General features: G+C 34.8%; 2 protein-coding genes across 2 annotated transcripts; one reads left to right on the top strand and one right to left on the bottom strand.

Annotated features, from left to right (window-relative positions):
• Positions 1-6,413: 6,413 nt before the first annotated feature.
• LOC142608654 (protein PELOTA 1-like) lies at positions 6,414-7,526 on the top strand. Its single transcript, XM_075780351.1, has 3 exons — positions 6,414-6,495; positions 6,570-7,241; positions 7,339-7,526. Exons 1-3 carry the CDS (start codon positions 6,414-6,416, stop codon positions 7,524-7,526), a joined length of 942 nt encoding a protein of 313 aa, XP_075636466.1.
• A 477-nt stretch (positions 7,527-8,003) lies between these two features.
• On the bottom strand, positions 8,004-15,840 carry LOC142609390 (histidine--tRNA ligase, chloroplastic/mitochondrial-like). Its single transcript, XM_075780968.1, has 11 exons — positions 15,458-15,840; positions 15,296-15,391; positions 14,746-14,834; positions 14,405-14,534; positions 13,425-13,517; positions 12,267-12,341; positions 11,609-11,726; positions 10,716-10,858; positions 9,449-9,577; positions 8,392-8,555; positions 8,004-8,303 (listed from the first exon to the last, which is right to left on the bottom strand). The coding sequence occupies exons 1-11, from the start codon at positions 15,782-15,784 to the stop codon at positions 8,165-8,167; spliced, it is 1,503 nt and encodes a 500-aa protein (XP_075637083.1). The 5' UTR covers positions 15,785-15,840; the 3' UTR covers positions 8,004-8,164.
• Between the last annotated feature and the right edge of the window lie 1,763 nt (positions 15,841-17,603).

The raw sequence follows: 17,603 nt of genomic DNA, 5'->3' as shown, positions 1-17,603 counted from the left end.
ATACTTTTTTTTTTGATATTTTGTACACGTGTTGCCCCAACTCCCCCTTAGCCTAGATATTTCTTTTCTCAGTGCCTTTGAATAGTAACCAAAAGTTTCCCTTCCACTGTTCAGGTGTCACTTCCCCATTAATGCGGCCAGGGTGGTAGGTGCAGGGTCTTTAATGTGGAGGTAGCAGCCTTTATCTTTGATATTTCTCCAACATCGGTACTTCTAGGACATTCAAGGGTTCACCCCCTTTAACCACTGGTCTTGACCGTGTCATTCCCTAACCTTTACCATGAAATCCCGAGTTCTCCGGTGTCCGTCCGAAGGGAAATTCATCCTCGACTGCATCCTCGGATCCTCGGCGTATGGGCCGACCCATAGTACTAAACAGTTCTAAACCCAAGAGCAGGTCGGCCTTCCTTAGCATGGCCCAAAGGCCCACATCCCCATCAGGGTCCTTTTACTCCCCACAATTTTTGCCACAACTTGCTTACGTGGTAAGTTGTGAGTGGTGAAATTGCAGACCCATATAGACTCACTACTTTTACTCTACCATTCACAACTTGTTGCTTGAGCAGGTTATAGCAAAAATTTTGATACTAACATTACTTTCATATTATGATCATCGTCATTATTTCTGATCAGTTTATTTGGATAAGTTTTCTGTCTTTTTTCTCTGGTCTCTTTCAAGAGTAAATAAGTTTATTTGGATGAGTTTTTTATCTTTCTTCTTTGGTCTCTTTCAAGAGTAAATAATTTTAGTACTGTTACTTCCCTTTTTTTCTTTTTTCCTTTTCGTAATCAGTACTATTACTTCCCTTTTTCTTTTTTTTTTCCTTTTCGTAATCAGTACTATTACTTCCTAGTACATAATCATTTTATATTTTTACTTCCATATTACCAAATGACAAAAAGTGGAAGTGACTATAAATTCAGAAGAGATTAATAAATATCGTGAGCGGAAGAGTTATGAACTCATATAAACCCGTTATTTTTACTTTATCATTCACAACTTATCATTTGAGTAAATTATGACAAAAATTGTGGTACTAACATTACTCTTCATATTATGATCATCGTCGTTATTTTTGATCAATTTATTTGGGTGAGTTTTATGTCTTTCTTCTCTGGTCTCTTTCAAGAGTAAATAATTGTAGTACTATTACTTCCTTTTTTTATTTTTTATTTTGCTAACCAGTACTATTACTTCCTAGTACATAATCATTTTATATTTTTACTTCCATATTACTAAATGACAAAAGTCGAAGTGACTAGAAATTGAAAAGAAACTAAGGGTTTGTTGGGATAGAATGAAAATTGAGTGATATCACTCAGTTTTTATGATCTATTATCCAAAACTTGTGGGTACCACAAATGATGCAGTGTTTTGCTTGGTTTTGGATGTTTGTTTCCATCATTCAAAAACTCAAAATTTTGAGTTTGGATGATGGGAAATGGAAGCAAGATTTTGCTGTTTTTAAAAGTTGAAAACTAAGATATAAGCTATTTATGTAATATTTGATGAATATGGGACCCACTATTTTGTCAAAATTTTGAGCTAAGGTCATTCAGATTTGAAACCAAACAAAAATAAGATAGAGTTAAGGAAAAAGTAGAAATAGAGATATGAGTTATGAAAATTGAGTTTGAGTGATGAGAAATGAGATATGAGAATTGAGTTTTGAATTAAGAGTAAACCAAACAGGCCCTAATTAATAAATATCATTTAGACATGACTGGTGAGAAATAACAAAAAAATAAAAATAACAGTGTTATATTTTGTGAGTTCTCTCATTAACTCAACTAATAAAAATTTTTATTGACGAATAAAAGATTTAAGATTTGAACATCATCTTATGCAAAAAACTAATTGGTACTAATATAGAACAATCAATATGGAACCAACGTAATAAGTTGAATTTTATATATATATATATATATATATATATATATATATAAAATGTGTTATATTTTAAAAATCTCTCTCACAATGTTGAAGAAAGGGAAAAAAAAATCAGAATTTTTATTTTCAAATAGGCCGAAAGACATAATTTGAATCTATGTTTTGTAATATATATTTTGGTTTTCTTTCTTTTATTTTATCGTCAACCAAATGGTTTTGATTTTTTTTTTAAGTGGATTTTTTTTTTTTTTAACATCACGTGGCCTACAACGTTTAATATTTTACCCTATTCTTCACTAAATGCAGTATATAAGTGCTTGATTTAAAATAAATTAAAAACAAAAACTTTGATTACTTTACAAAATGACATATCCCAAATTGGGATCGGTGGAATTTTTTTTTTTGAAAAATAATTACAACATGCTGCTAACCCTGCAGCTCAAACTATTTACTTCTAGACCCCAAGCACTTTGTACATGGAGATGTGCTAATTCAGCTACAAGGCCTTTGGTGGGATCGGTGGAATAAGGAACGCAAATTATCGCATAGGATTTTTATTATGAGTGAAGAGGTGCAAAAATGAGAGTAATATTACCGTCACAAACTATTTTATAATATTTTTACAAAATATTGATGTGGCCAACCTTTTATTGGTTTTTATCTAGGTCCACCATTAATATCACTTTTTTATTTACCAATAATCACCCACTACATAAATAATTTGTAAAATTTTTTGTAGAATAATTTGTGTCTCTAACATTATTCCAAAAATGATGTATCTCTTTCTAATTTGATCGGCATGAAATTAATATATATATATATATATATATATATATATATATATACACACACACTAGGCCCATTCCGTCGGCATTTTTAGGTGAGCTAGCTAGGAAAATACATCCAATTTTTTATGTGCCTGATCTTGACGCTTCATATTGTTTTTTTAGTAGAAAGCTGATAGTTCCATTGAAGACAAGTCGGTGTCGATTTGGATCAGCTAAAAGGTGAGATGTCCTCCATCTCTATAGAAAGATTGCCAAAGGAGAGCTCATTAGTACATACGTGAGGACACTCTTATTTTAGCTATACAAAGAGTCCATTGGCACAAAAAAATTTGTGACTCAATATCATATAGTTAACAGTAAACCTTTATGAGAACTAGTAAAGAAACTAGTAAAAAGCTCACCAACTCCATGATGGTGAAAAATATTATCAATTTTTTTTTTTTTTTGCTTATATAGTATTACTCTTAGCTATATTCTTGGCATCAATTCAACAAAAATAATATTCTTTTCTTTTCGCCAATGACAACAAAACAAGAACAATTAGAATTTCGATAATAACAAAAAAGATTTCATAGAAAGAAGAATTTTCTTTAGTTTATCAACATGAGCATAAACAACCAATAGAAAAAAAATAAAAGACTATCCCACCCCAAAAAAAGCCAAAAGAAAAATCACAGGAAACACAGAGTTGAAATCAGTTGAAACTTTCAAGCTTTATTTCTTACCTTGATTAGTAAACAAACCTACCTCTAAGCTGATCTGGGGTAATGATCACTGATCACAGAGCTTGAGACGTAGGAAAAGTTAGAAGTGGAAAGATGACCCATTTGTCTGCACTTACAACTGCACCTACCTCTTAAGTCCATCTAGGGTGGTGCTCTACGCTCTTAGGACCGGTTTGGATTAAGAGAAATGAAGAAAAGTAGAGTAGGATCGGTTGAAAATAAATTAATTTTAAACAAAATTTACTCTATTCCACCCTACTCCCTCTCAATCCAAACCGACCTTTAAGACTAAAGAAAACACTACTGTGAATTAGACTATAAAGAGAGAGGTGCAGGTGCAAATGCAGAGAAGTGAAATCACCTTGCTTTCCTTCCTTCCAAACATGCACATAAAGCTCACTAATCCCATAAACAAAAATCTTTCCTTTTCCTCTGCATATAGGAGAGAGTGTGCCTATCATGGCCATTGTTGCACACTTTGAATTCGATTCTGGGCAAGTACATATATATATATATATATATAGATATGAAAAGAGAAAAAATGACATGACATGACACATTTTAAGAGAGAGAGTGTCTGTCACAGTACACAGCAACTTATTACTTGTACCAGTGCTATGTATAATTTGGACACTAAAATTTAAATAGCTGAGCTATAATGCTGCTTTGATTAACTTCTGAAATGGTAGTCTCTGGAGGCCACGTGACCCAAAAGCCCAAACACGTGGGGAGATCAGGTTTAAGCCAATGAAATGGTGACACCTAAGGATTTCCCCTACCTGCGCCCACCACAACTCGTGCTGAAGGGTTGGACTGACGAGTGCGTTTGTGTCACGTGGGCTTATTACAACCACCAGCAGAGGACCACTCCAAAGAACTCTTTATTTTTATTTTGTTGTGTTATGTAAATGACAAGAAATGTTTTGCAAAACAAATTATTATAATAGATGAGGTTTCATTACCTCAAAGGCCAAAATAAAATCACAAGAATATTAGATTAAAACTCACTCCAACTACTTTAGCCAAAAAAAAAAAAAAAAAACAATTCACTTCAACTAAGAATATTATGACATTTTGTTGTCCACATAAATAATAAATTATTAAATTATGAGAATTAAGAAACTACAAAGTATGTGAGTTCTAGTTAATTCAATTAGTATAATTTATTGTCGGCAGCCTACACCAAAAAATTGGTATCTTGGTTTAATAATAAAGAGCAACTATTAAGGACGGATGTCATAAGTTGAAAAAAAAACAAATACTAGTAAAGTTTGTTGACATCAAATAAGAGAGGTTTGAGACTTAAATCACGCATATACCAAAAAACCAGTTAATGTCTTGTTCTGATGATAGAAAACAATTATTATAAGTGGATACTACATGTTAGAAATTTTATTGTATATATATATATATATATATATATATATATATATAATATAAGGTAAGAGACCCCAAATACCTGCAAACAAATGGTTTGCAATATAGAAATAACCGAAGGATCAACATATAACACAAAACATTCATTAGAACCTTAGAGAATAGTAAGTCTAGATACACAATAAATTTCACAATTTTTTTTTCATGAATAAAATTTTGGTTTTAATCTGTGCATAAAATTTTATAATCTAATTAAAAAAATTGGTTGAATTTGTGTATATGAATTTTTGGTTAAATATGTATACTTAGTTTTTGAGTGGAATCTCTCTCTCTCTCTCTCTCTCTGGGAATTTTTTTTTTTTTTGTTGAGAAACTCTCTCTGTGGGAATTTTAGAGAATGAATTGTCCTTAGAAATTTTGTATTCAAATAGAATTTTTTGTTAATAAAGTTTGAATCTTTTCTTGAATTTAGGTTTGAGTTTTCTTTCACCTAAAATTGAAGCTCCTTCCATATAATTTAGTGTGCGTTTGGGTAGAAATTATTCTACCCTGCGTCTGCATTTCTGGCATTTCACGCTTTTTTTTTTTATAATTGGAAAGCACGTGAACACAAACCTACCAATGGGTCCCATGCACTGTGCACAGGACCCACCACTTTGTTGACAACCAAATTTGCACTAGAATGGCACTGTTCAGTGGGTCCCGTGCATTGTTTACAGGACCCACAAACCTCTTTTTTCAATAACTTTTTCATTAAAAATAGGTCCCACGGCACTATTCGCATATTTAAAAATTATTTTGCTACAATATTTTCAATTTTCAGCAAAATAAGCAATATTCAAACGGACCCTTAATCTCAAAACGAAATCCAAGAAATTAAATAGACTAAACAAAAATTTAGATTCCTATCCAAAAAAAAAAAAAAAAAAAAATCAGATATTTTAAAAAAGATGTTCAACAAATATTCGGATTTCATAATTCATAGAGAAGAAGATCTTTAAAAATGTGGTCAAGGCTGCAAGAGTCTTAGAATTTTTTTTTTTTTTTTTCTTCCTTCAACTTAGAAAAGAAAAAAAGATCACTTTTTTTTTTAATCCTAACTTCTAAAAAAAAAAAAAAAGCTTTTTTTTATTAAAGATTTTCAAAAATAACAAAACTACATCGTTTTAAGGGCACTTAACGTCAACTCATCTAAAAGAGTGGACTACATTGAACACGAATAAAATTTATACTATTGAAATGAATAAAAAAAATTTATAGATCTAAATTGAATTTTGAACAAAGTTAGGGGTACTTTCTAATTTAACCCAAAAAAAAAGAAGAAGAATAGTTAAATGAGGAATTTAAGAATCAATCCCTCTCCAGCTCTCCTTTTCCTTCTATCCCATGCTATCCGGACAATAAAATCATGATTCTAGCTCAAATTCGCATCACATTCAGTATCGGAATTGTAATTGATGAATTCAAAAGGTGCAATTTCAATTCCTTAAAACAAACCGACCCTAGCTAAGACCTACATCCAAACCAGACTAGGTAAAAAAGGAAAAAGCACAGTCCAATCCAAACAAGGAAAGCCCAATTATAAATAATCAGAGATTTCACAACATCATTCCAAGAAAGGAAAAAACAAAAATGAAGCTCATGGGAAAGAAAAACATCGTTTTTAACAAACCAAAAACAGTCAAGATCATCCCTAAGAACCAGACTACCTATGGTTGCTATACAATCTCATCCTACCCGGTGACACTTTCACCACCACCTCTTCCCGCAAAATCCACCATGACTCAGGCAAGATCACCACTGCTCGTGTCAAGCTCAACCTCAAAATCACAATCACAGCCGTCGATTACGACAAAGTTTCATCCACCGTGCGAGTCCAGCGCAAGAACATCAAAGCCAATGAACACGTTCCAACTGGGTCATTCCATACGTTAACTCTTGAGAAGAACAAGGAGTTTGTTCTCACCAAGAAGGTTTGGGACTCGGTTGCGGTCGACACGTTACGTGAAGGTTGTAGCATGGCTTCGAGTGCTGGCCTGGCAGTGGTTCTCATGCAACAACAAGGTTTGGCTCACATGTTCTTGGTTGGGAAAAGGGTCACCACGCTTTGTGTTAAGATTAATGGTTCTACTTCTAATTCTAATTCTAACAAGTTTTTTGAGAATGTCTTTCGTGCTTTTGTGAGGCATGTGGATTTTAGTACTATACGGTGTGTCATAATAGGGAGTCCTGGTTGTGTAAAAAATGAGTTTCGAGGTTATTTACTCTCAAAAGCACAAAGGCTGAAGATGAAGTCTATTGAAGACAACAAGTTACACATTGTTGTTGCCACTACAAGTCTGAGTAATACACATAATTTGAGCGAGGTTTTGAACGACAATGCAGTCATAAATTTGATCAGAGAAACGAATGTTGTGCCAGAGATTAGGGTATTTAAGGAGTTCTTAGACATGGTAACGAGTAACTTTGATCTAGCATGTTACGGTCCCAACAGTGTGGAAACTGCGCATAAGATGCTGACGATTGAGACCCTTTTGATCACCGATGATCTTTTCAGGAGCGTTTGAGATTGAGACAAGGCATAAGTATGTTGGGTTGGTTAAGTCAGTGAAGAAAGCCGGCCATAAGGTGTTTGTGCTTTTGTCAATGCATGTGTCTGGTGAGGAGCTCGCGAAGTTGACAGACATTGCAGCAATTTTGAGGTTTCCATTGCCAGATCTTGATGTGAGGGCTATGCAATGTTAAGCTTTTCACTTTGTAATGGAGTTCAAAATTTTTCTTTTGAGTTTCATACCAATTTCATGTTTCTTTTAATAAGGAATTTACACAGATTATATGTGAATAGGGCAATAATAGATGAGTGCATTGACTAATATAAAGTGAACAACATATAAAGAAGAAAGAACTTCATATTAATTTAAGACAGAGTGTATTGGAACCCAACTTTCATTGATACCAACCTCTTACAACTTTCATACAGTCAACATAGAAATTAACCAGCTTGCAGGCTAATCCAAACTTTGGGAGTCATTATTTTCTAAATTCTCACTATAAAGTTTTGTTTTGTCAAGATGGTTCTCTCTGTTCCCGTAGCTGCCTTAGCTGTTTTTGCAGCAATCAGATCCCTGCAACTTTTCCATTCGTTCTCTAATGCTTTTTAGCCTAAGTAAGCCAAGGTATGCTATTGTGTATACCATATTACCATCATTAAATCATGCAACGGATGCAAAATATAAAAAATTAATTAATTAATTTCATTGATGTGTATACTAAAAATACAAATGGAAGTAACTAATTTCAGATAAAAAATGAATTGACAAAGGTTGAATCTAACTATCAAGGATAAATCAAAGAGCACAAAATGCCAAAACAATCAAATCTTATCACACTAGTTCATCAAGTTTGACTTCATACTGTTCACCAGAAGAAAGGATTTTAACAACCACCATACCCCTTTGCCACTCTGAATTCCCAACTAATATCAGCCTGTGCGCATTTATCCGTGCAGCTCGTTTGAACACCCTGAAGTAGGATAAATACAATAACATATCAGAAAAAGATAAGCAATTGATTTTGAAACATGTAACATCCAAAATAAAGGAATTAGTACCATTTAAGTGGTTTGCTTTCCAAAACCAAATCAACAGTCTGGCTTTTTTCTCTGAGTATACTAGCGACTCTGGCAGCTGCTCCTTGAAGATCAACATCTAGAGCGCACACAATATTCTCAACTTGGAGGCTGAGTTCTGGTAGAAGTCCTCTATCCTTGAGCAACTACAATATTTCAATCCATACAAAAAACATATAAATAGTTAACCAAAAGAGAGAGGAGAAACTAGCATACACAAAACAATAATCATTTCAGGATATAAATAGAAGTAAACAAAAACATCAAAATAAGGTTCAAAATCATAAGGCAGAATGCATAACTGTAGATATTCCAGTCCCTAGAAGACAGTACTGAAGTCATCAACTAAAAAGAAAATTTTTCATGACAACCTACTACATTCAAGATATTAGAGACATTAGAGTGCATTACTTTTTGTAGTTTATGCTACTGCTTTCCACTACAAATTTTAGACGACTAAAAGCTCTTTATTTTATTTTTTATAAATTAAGAGAAGGAGATTGAGTAAATGAAACTCAAACATAAGGCACATGCTCACTCCTAAAGAAACACTACAAGCTCAATTTGCTTTAGTGGGTAGACTTCATCTTCAGTGACCATTGAACACTCTTAACCAAGGTCAACAGAATAGAAAGCCAGGAAAAATGGCAGTAATAAAAAAAAAATGATTCACTTCATAACTAGATATATTAAACCAAGCCATGTCCGTTGGACAAAAATATGTAAGATTTGGCATACATATTGTAGTCTACTGTCTACATTCTCCCGTTACTGCATAAATTATTTGACAATATAAGAAATATGTGTAATGGGGCTGGCAAAGGTAGAATCCACTGTTTTGGTTGACATGGGGAGAGACTTTTTGTGTGTGTGTGTTGCGTGCGTGCGGGGGGAGAGAGAGCGAGAGAGAGAGAGACTTTTGTTAAGTGCAATAAATTCTGTTTGCATGAGAATTACCTCATGTAATTCAGTAGTGGCCCAAATTCACCTCATTATGCACTACTCAGTATGGCAGAAAATAATGAAAAGCTGTACTTACCTCGACTATAACAGCATCACCAAAACCGAAGCCACATGCAGGAAGGTCATCGCCCCCAAAAGTTGAGAGTAACCGGTCATATCGCCCACCACCACAAATGGCTCGCAACTTTCCTTCCCTATCAAAACCCTGAGAGGAAAAAGTAAGAGCTCCATTTGGAAGAGGAAAAAAAAAAAATGTATTTAGCATGGTCCAGTTATACAATGTGCTTGTCTCCAATTCAATGAAAGGAAGCATACACATCAGTTAAAGCATAGCTGCACCAAAACAATCCCCAAATGAAGAATAATTCTACGGTCAAGTACTACAAAGAATTTGGGACCATTCCATATGGGTAAAATTATTTCATCCTTAAAATTATAACAGTTTGTATCTATAAATTAAATGGTTTTTCAGTGCAGTGTTTGTTTTCCTTGCATGCTGAACCTGTAACACACATCCATCTCTATCTTAGAGAGTTTCATCAGTTTGCCACATCTGGAATTTTAATATTTCACCAGAACTCATGCTACGCACCACTAGCTTCGTGCAAAAGCTAGCAACAAGTAAATGATTAATACTCTCACAAGTCATAATTATGCCGCAATGTTACCAGCACAAGTAAATATACACCTGAAAGAACTTTGAAATATTCTAGTGCAGTGTTTGGGTGTAAAATAATAAAGCTAAAAAATAAAAATTAACACATTCACTCATACTCATACTTTTATTATATTTCTTTACATGTTTCAGCACCCAAAAAGTTCAGAGCTATACATATGGTCAATGTGATTACGCCTGCAACTTTTAGCCCTCACAGCCTGGACAATTGCCTCTAAGGTAACATTTGGATTGGGCTGAAACGCAGTGCGTCTGCGTTTCAGCGCCCCCCCCCCTTTTTTTTTCCCGGACGCGCACCTGTCATTGTTCATTGGCCAATGAACAGTGATTTTAGGCGTAAACAGTGTTTTTCACACATTAAAAAATTATTTTGCTACAGTGTTTTTCAGTTTCAATTTTCAGCTGTATCCAAACGGACCCTAATGCAGTCTTGTTTACAAAAACTCATTGCAATTGCCAGGCCACTACTCATTAAATTTGAAGGCAAAACTTTCTTTATTTTGTCAGAGATTTTTATCAAGCAATGCAAGCCACAGATAAAAATGCTGTTCCCAGGAAATGCAGAACATTATAAGTGGATTGAAGTATTTTGATTTTAACTCCAGTTTACTCTACAGTGCATTCTTATCAAAACATAAAGAAGGAAAAACAACACACAAAATCTCACCTCAAACACAATACCAGTGTAGTATGCAAGCCCACGGACAATAGATGCATCAAATTCAATCCATTCAGCATAACCAAACTTTTCAGCAAGGGAGAACAGCTGCTTCAGATCAGCAACAGCTTCCCCAGCACCTCCAAGTATCTCTACATACACAAATATGCAACACCTATTTAGAATTACTCTATGTTTCATGTCCGTTTAGAGAAACTGATGCATTTACAGAAACCAATGAAAGACTAACTCAATTGCTAAGTTTATCCTAAAGGTTTGAACAGATATAAAAGATATTTACATTAAATTATTTATCATTTCTAACCCATTGCAAAGTTATGACTAGGCCCGTTCAAAGACCAAAAAGCCCCTACACCTCAAAATCTTCTCCCCAAATCACCAATGCTCTCCCTCTATCATCTTTGTCCCAGCCCCACTCTGTTATCTTAACAGCCAAAACTGTCCAAATCTTTCCTTGACCATTGCCTTTGTTGCTACTCTTCACCGCTTGCTCATCATCGTCACCCCTAGCCAAATCCCTCATCCAAAAATTGGGAACAGTGCCTTCTATTAACTGTTGATTGACCCATTAACACCCCTATAACTTATGACGGATTAGCAGCATGCTTGCACACAACATGAAATCTTTCTATCTTTGAGGACACAGGGAAGGCAGAGAAGACCTGATAACTACAGAATATATGTGAAAAAAGGCCAAACAGAATCTATGCAGGCAACCCAAAATAATTGGGGCAAAAGAATTATTGAGTTGAGTTTCTACTTCTAGAATGTACATTTTGAATTAAAGGAGAAAAAAAGGAGGATTATGACAACTAATTTAACCTTATTTGGCCAAATATAGTACAAAATAACTTCTCAGTGACAATGTCAAAAAACTCAACCTTCCAACTTTGTCAATGACTTTATGGAAAGAACTTGCAACAGCTCTTCAACAGCCTCTTCTGATACACCAGCGAACTTCAAATCTTTCTTTATCTCATCCGCTGGAATCTTCCCTATCTGTTTCCACAAAAAGATGCACCCCCCCCCCCCCAAAAAAAATACGCTTTAGTTTCATAGAAGAAAAGCATCTAAAATTCAGGTGACGTGTATGGCCATGTACAAGCAACAGGGTATAAGAGCAACTGGTAGTGATATAGGATCTCTAAATTCTAGCAAAGGACAAGGTCAACGACCCCATATCTTTAAACAGCTGAGAAGCAAATATTCAAGAACATGATACACAGATAATGTGAGTCAAAATACCATTCATATAGATTGGCAAAGAGATTGGTAGCTTATGTTTCTGAACGACAGGATGGATTTAGCAAATTTTTACAGAATAAATTAAAATGTCTTAAAACAAAGAAACTTTTAATAAACTTATAAAGAATGGAAACTATAAAGGACTAGATTGTTTTTTTGGGTGCTGAATATCAATGACTAGAATGAGTTATGGCATTATGAGCAGGATATTAAAAAACCAAGAATATTAACACTATCTGGTTTTCCAAAAAAGCAATCACATCTCAAAAAAACTTGCAACCATGCACAGCTCACCTTGTCTATGATTATGCAAACCTTGCTGAATAAACTTTCAGGAACAGAGTAGCACCTCAATACTTCTTGTAGAACCTGTGATAAAGCAGAAAAGACTCAAAATAAAATCATGCTTCAGTCCCCCTTCCCCTCCCCCAAAAAAACTACACAAACCAGACAAATTTGTTCACAAAAGGGTGTAGAAAAATTGCAAAAGCAATATTCAATTAAGGGATCAAGGAAAATAGTAGGGTTTAGATTTATATGACAAAACTGAGTACGAGCAAATTGGATTTGCCTATAATGGTGGACAAAATTGCATGCAAATTTTTAGTTTAAAGGCTCAAGTCAACAATGTAACTCTCATTACCACTTCATCCAAAAGTTGAAGACAATCACATTATTGCATAATGAAAAAGTATTGATTCGAACTCCGATTGATTGGTCCCATGCATCCTGTCTTACAAATAATAACACTCTTATAAATTTCACAGAATCACTTCTGTTTTGAGCATAATTTTTGTAATTCTTTTGGGTTATGGAGTGCTCATCATTGTAAACATGAAGTAATCTATGTTATTAATAAAGTTTATTACTAATAAAACAAAAACATTGTGTTCATACAAGAATCCACAGAAACAAACACAAACAATTGTTTATGTGATTAGAAAAGTTAAGAATGCATGTAATACTAGAATAATGTAATTCCTATGAGCCTTGCTTAGTCTATGGGTCCAAGTTTTTCCAAACAAAGGGTACTTTCAAATTAATTAGAAGTACCTTTGGAGATCACAAATATAGCAAACCTTCATCAGCTCTGTCATTGTGTCTTTCCTCAATAAAATATTTATAAGTGTTCACAAGCTAATACTTTGTTATCGAAGTAAGTAAGTGAGTTGTTAATACACTTATAACTGCATTTTCACGAAAAATATATTTTCATCGAACTTAAATTAGTTCCTTACAACTGAAGTTGAGAACTCATTCCAGAAAAGGCAAGAAATTCATAGGAGTGATTCATATTAACAAAAATTGGATACTTAACATGTCTTCAGAAGCATTCAATGATATAAAGGCTTTGCACATCGAATTCTTAAATAATGATAAATACCATACAAACAATGTCATTACGAAAGATTCATCATACTCTATTTTCATACAAGGAAGAATTGTTCACACCTTTCGGCTAGAAACCTTGAATCCAACATCTGATGCTGTAATTCCAACTCGCTTGAAAAAAGTGACGATAGATGAAATAAGTTCCGCTTCAGCCTAGGTTTAAAAATAACAAGTGCACATTTTAATCTTGAGAAGAAATGATCTAAAGCTGAATATGGATTTGGAGATTTGGATGACAATATCTAATATGAATTACTTTATTTGGCTTAAAATAGCATGAAAGAGGTTTAAAATTGTACAGGGAATGCAATGAATCAAATATAGAGGACATCTTTCTCCAACATTGTCGCTTAGAGAGTGAATTTGGAATAACAGCCTCCACATACAAGTGTTCAAACTCAAAAAAAAAATAAAATAAAATAAAATTCTAATACATTCATGACATTGACTAACATTAAAAAATTAAAAATTAAAAATAGATAATTAAAAATTGATTCAAAGAACTTAATCTTTTAGTATTGAATTCCAAATTCCTCCCCTCAATCCATCCATGACATTCACTAACATAAAAACTTGGTATTTTTTATAACTAATTCAAAGAAACTAATCTCTAGTATTGAAATCCAAATTCCTTCCCCCCAAAATACTTGCATCCAAATGCAATCTAAAATACATCATAACCAGATTGAAAACTCAACAAGGTAGATCGAATATTAGGATCATCATCCATCGCATTGGTATGGAGTGACCATAAGAAGCATATTCAGATTTTAAATTTGATTTGTCTTTCTGAAATTGGACAAATGAGGAAGTATCACTGTGTGTGTGTGTGTGTGTGTGTGTGAGAGAGAGAGAGAGAGAGTATTTGAGGCATAATTTAAGATTTTAACTTTAAAGAATTTACAACTAACGTAGGACTTAAAATGGTAAAAAAACTTCCACAAAAAGCACAAAAAGGCCATTATTAGTTCAGTCAGAACAGGAACGTAAAACCAAAACAGCTCAGAAGTACTAAATTATTTCAAGTTGGCAGCTCATACCGTAACCTCAGGTACACCAATGATATCCATGTTCCACTGGTAGTGTTCACGGCGCCGACCTCTTGTCATTCTCTCATAACGCCAACACTGTCCTACAGCAAACCATTTCAATGGGAGGGATACCGATTTTCTGGACAAGAAAAAACATGGAGATCAAATTCTGGCATCTGTACCTGGATACAAAAATCATAAGTAAATAAATACAGAAGACTTAAAGAGTTTACAGACATCAAAATTGAAAACCAACAGAGCAAATACTGAGAAAAAGATAACAAAATAAAGACGAAGAACACTATGCATTGTTTTCATTGCAAAAGCAGCTGCAGATTCAGGATTAGTACCCTTTCTGTATCACAAGCCTCGCCAACGAAGGAGTGAGCTCAGGCCTCAATGCAACTCGACGATTCCCCCGATCTTCAAAACAGTATAGCTGCACAATGAAAGAGTATAAAGCAAATGTAAAAGTAAATTTGCATGAGAGTTTAGTTTCGCTTCTAAATGAGAAATATTGATTAGCTAACATGGGTTTAAAAATACAGACCAATATCTTTCAGAAAATCAACTATAGCATTAGTTCATATATGCAAATGATCACAGTCATGCAATCATCACCAAATTTTATATACATCACAGACATTCCTCCCATTTTTTTAAAACTTCAAAAAACTCCCGTGTCGATTATCACAGACAAATCACAATGTCTGCATATATTACCACAAATTAATTAATCACTTCAACCCGAAATTCAATTAATTTACTCGCAAAGCTAAATGCCACAATCCAAGTAAAGCTAGGTCTTTAAAAAAAGCACTAAAATTTTGAGCTCAATGTGTAGTATGTATATAAAGCAAATCAAATCGTACAAAAATGTAGCTTAGTTTATACGTATACCTGGTCCCTAATCTCCTCGCCGGCTTTTCTAATGTACAACGCCTCCGACTCTAACACCGGAAAATCAACCTCCTCGAATCCAAACAGCCGCGAAACCTAAATTCCACAACCAATCAAATACAAACAACATACGCATATACATAGATATTATAAAATTTATACCTCTCGGAAATTGTGAAAGAGCCAAGTGCGGAGGCGCATTTCCTCGGGGGGAAAGTCTCGAGTGCCCTTGGGAGGATTGACGTCGATTTTCTGCAACTCTTCGGTGATTGGAGGTGGAGCGAGCGCACCGGACCTACCTCCGCCACCGCCATTATCGCCGGTGGACTGTGCTGCGGCGGCGGACGATAGAGAAGAGAGGCTTCTAGGGTTTATAATAGGGATTGGGAATTTGCGAGCGCGATTGAGAGCGAGTGACGGAGATGAGAAGCGAGGGAGAGAGAGGAATAGAGGCTTCAGGTGAAGAAGCGATGAAGGGATTGCAGGCATGGTGGTGCGAGACTGTGAGAGTGTGGGAGAGAGAGAGAGAGAGGACGTGGCACGCTTTGCTTGGCCTCTTCGGTTCTTGGCCACGCGGGTTGTTGTGTTGATTGGGCCTGGGGTTTGGGCTCTGTGTTGGACCTGTTGGTCGAACAGCGAAAATTGGATTTTTAGAGATTGAGTCCAAAAGAGTAGTTTTTTTTTTTTTTTTTTGGGCTGCCAAAATGCATAAACAACCCACAAGGTTTCAAATTTTTTTAATAGCTTTACGAGGCTTCTATTTTCACCAAATTGAGGATCAATTTCAGTTAGCTATCATGGATGAAAAAATTATGTCGAAGGTTCTTTGCAGATGAAGGAGTGATGAAGGGTTTGCAGGATGAACATTCATGTTGGTTGAACATTCATACTATGAAATTGGGCTTAGAGATTGAGTCCAAAAGACTAGAGTTTTTTTTTTTTTTCCTCCCAAATGCAAAAACACCGCACAAGATTTTAAATGCATGAACAGCCCACAAGATTTCAAATTTTTTAATAGCTTTATGAGGTTCCTATTTTCATGAAATTTACATTTAGGATTAACTTTTGTTAGCTCTTATGGATTAAAAAAAAATCATGTAAAGAGTTCTTTGCAAATGATGGAGCTATGAAGGGTTTGCAGGCATGGTGGTCTGAGACTAATGGCCTGTTTGGGAGTTTAGAGATGAGGAGAGTAGAGGGGAGTAGAGGGGAGGAGAGTAGAGGAGAATGATTACCCTCCACCTTGTTTGAATGTTTTTATAATTAGTAAGGAGGAAGGGAGTAATTAGCCATTCCCCTTGTTTTTAACATTGTAATTTTATAAATATAATAAGGGTAAATTAGGTAATTTACTTTATTAATAATTTTATGTGCTTTACTCTCCCTCCAAATCTCTCAAATGTGGGGGAATTAAAAATGAGGGGGTTGGAAGTAGTTGAAACCCCTTCAAACCCCTCCCCCTCATTCCTTAAAAAACTCCCAAACAAGGTAATTGAATTACTCCCCTTCCCTCTACTCTACTCCCCCTCCTTTTTTAAACACCCAAACAGGCCATAAGAGAGTGTGTAGGAGAGAGAGAGAGAGATTGTTTGAGAGGGTGGCGTGCACACACACGCTTTGCTCGGCCTCTTTGATTCTTTGCCACATGAGTTGTTTTGTTCTTTAGGCCTAGCCCTCACCCGAACTACAAAATTGGGCTTAGAGATTGAGTCCAAAAGAGTAGTGGTTTTGGGGTTTTTTTTTTTTTTTTTTCCAAAATGCAAAAACACCCCCACAAGATTTCAATTATTTTTATTACTCCATGTGGTTTTTATTTCCTCCAAATTGATTCCTAGGATTAACCTACATTAGCTCTTATGGATGAAAAAAATCACTTGATCATATTAAGAGTATTAAACAGTTGATTTGCCCTATTAGACACGCGACGATTAAGTGATTTTTCCGTCTTTAGTCCTAATTGTCAATTCAGCTGAAACTGACTCAAACAGCTGAACCCCATATTGGAATTTTTTGCATCTAGGTTTTTTTTGGGTCCCTCTATAGCTTACGTCAAGGGAGCTGGACGTGCCTCTGACCTAAGGAGTGTTATTAGTATCTGTTTGGATCCGCGTTTGCGGATCCACATCTACGTTTTTTCCTTTTCTTTTCTTTTTTCAACAGCGTGTTTTGACTTTTCAGTAGTGAACAGTGCACGGATGCACTATTCACGGATCTCACAAATTTCACTTTTCAGCAACTTTTTCATTAAAAATAGGTCTCACGGCACTATTCACACATTTAAAAATTATTTTGCTACAGTGTTTTCAGT

This window comes from Castanea sativa, chromosome 9 (genome assembly GCF_040712315.1).
Source record: "Castanea sativa cultivar Marrone di Chiusa Pesio chromosome 9, ASM4071231v1".
NCBI classification, from domain to species: Eukaryota; Viridiplantae; Streptophyta; class Magnoliopsida; order Fagales; family Fagaceae; genus Castanea; species Castanea sativa.
This window is presented reverse-complemented; position numbering and strand designations above follow the sequence as displayed.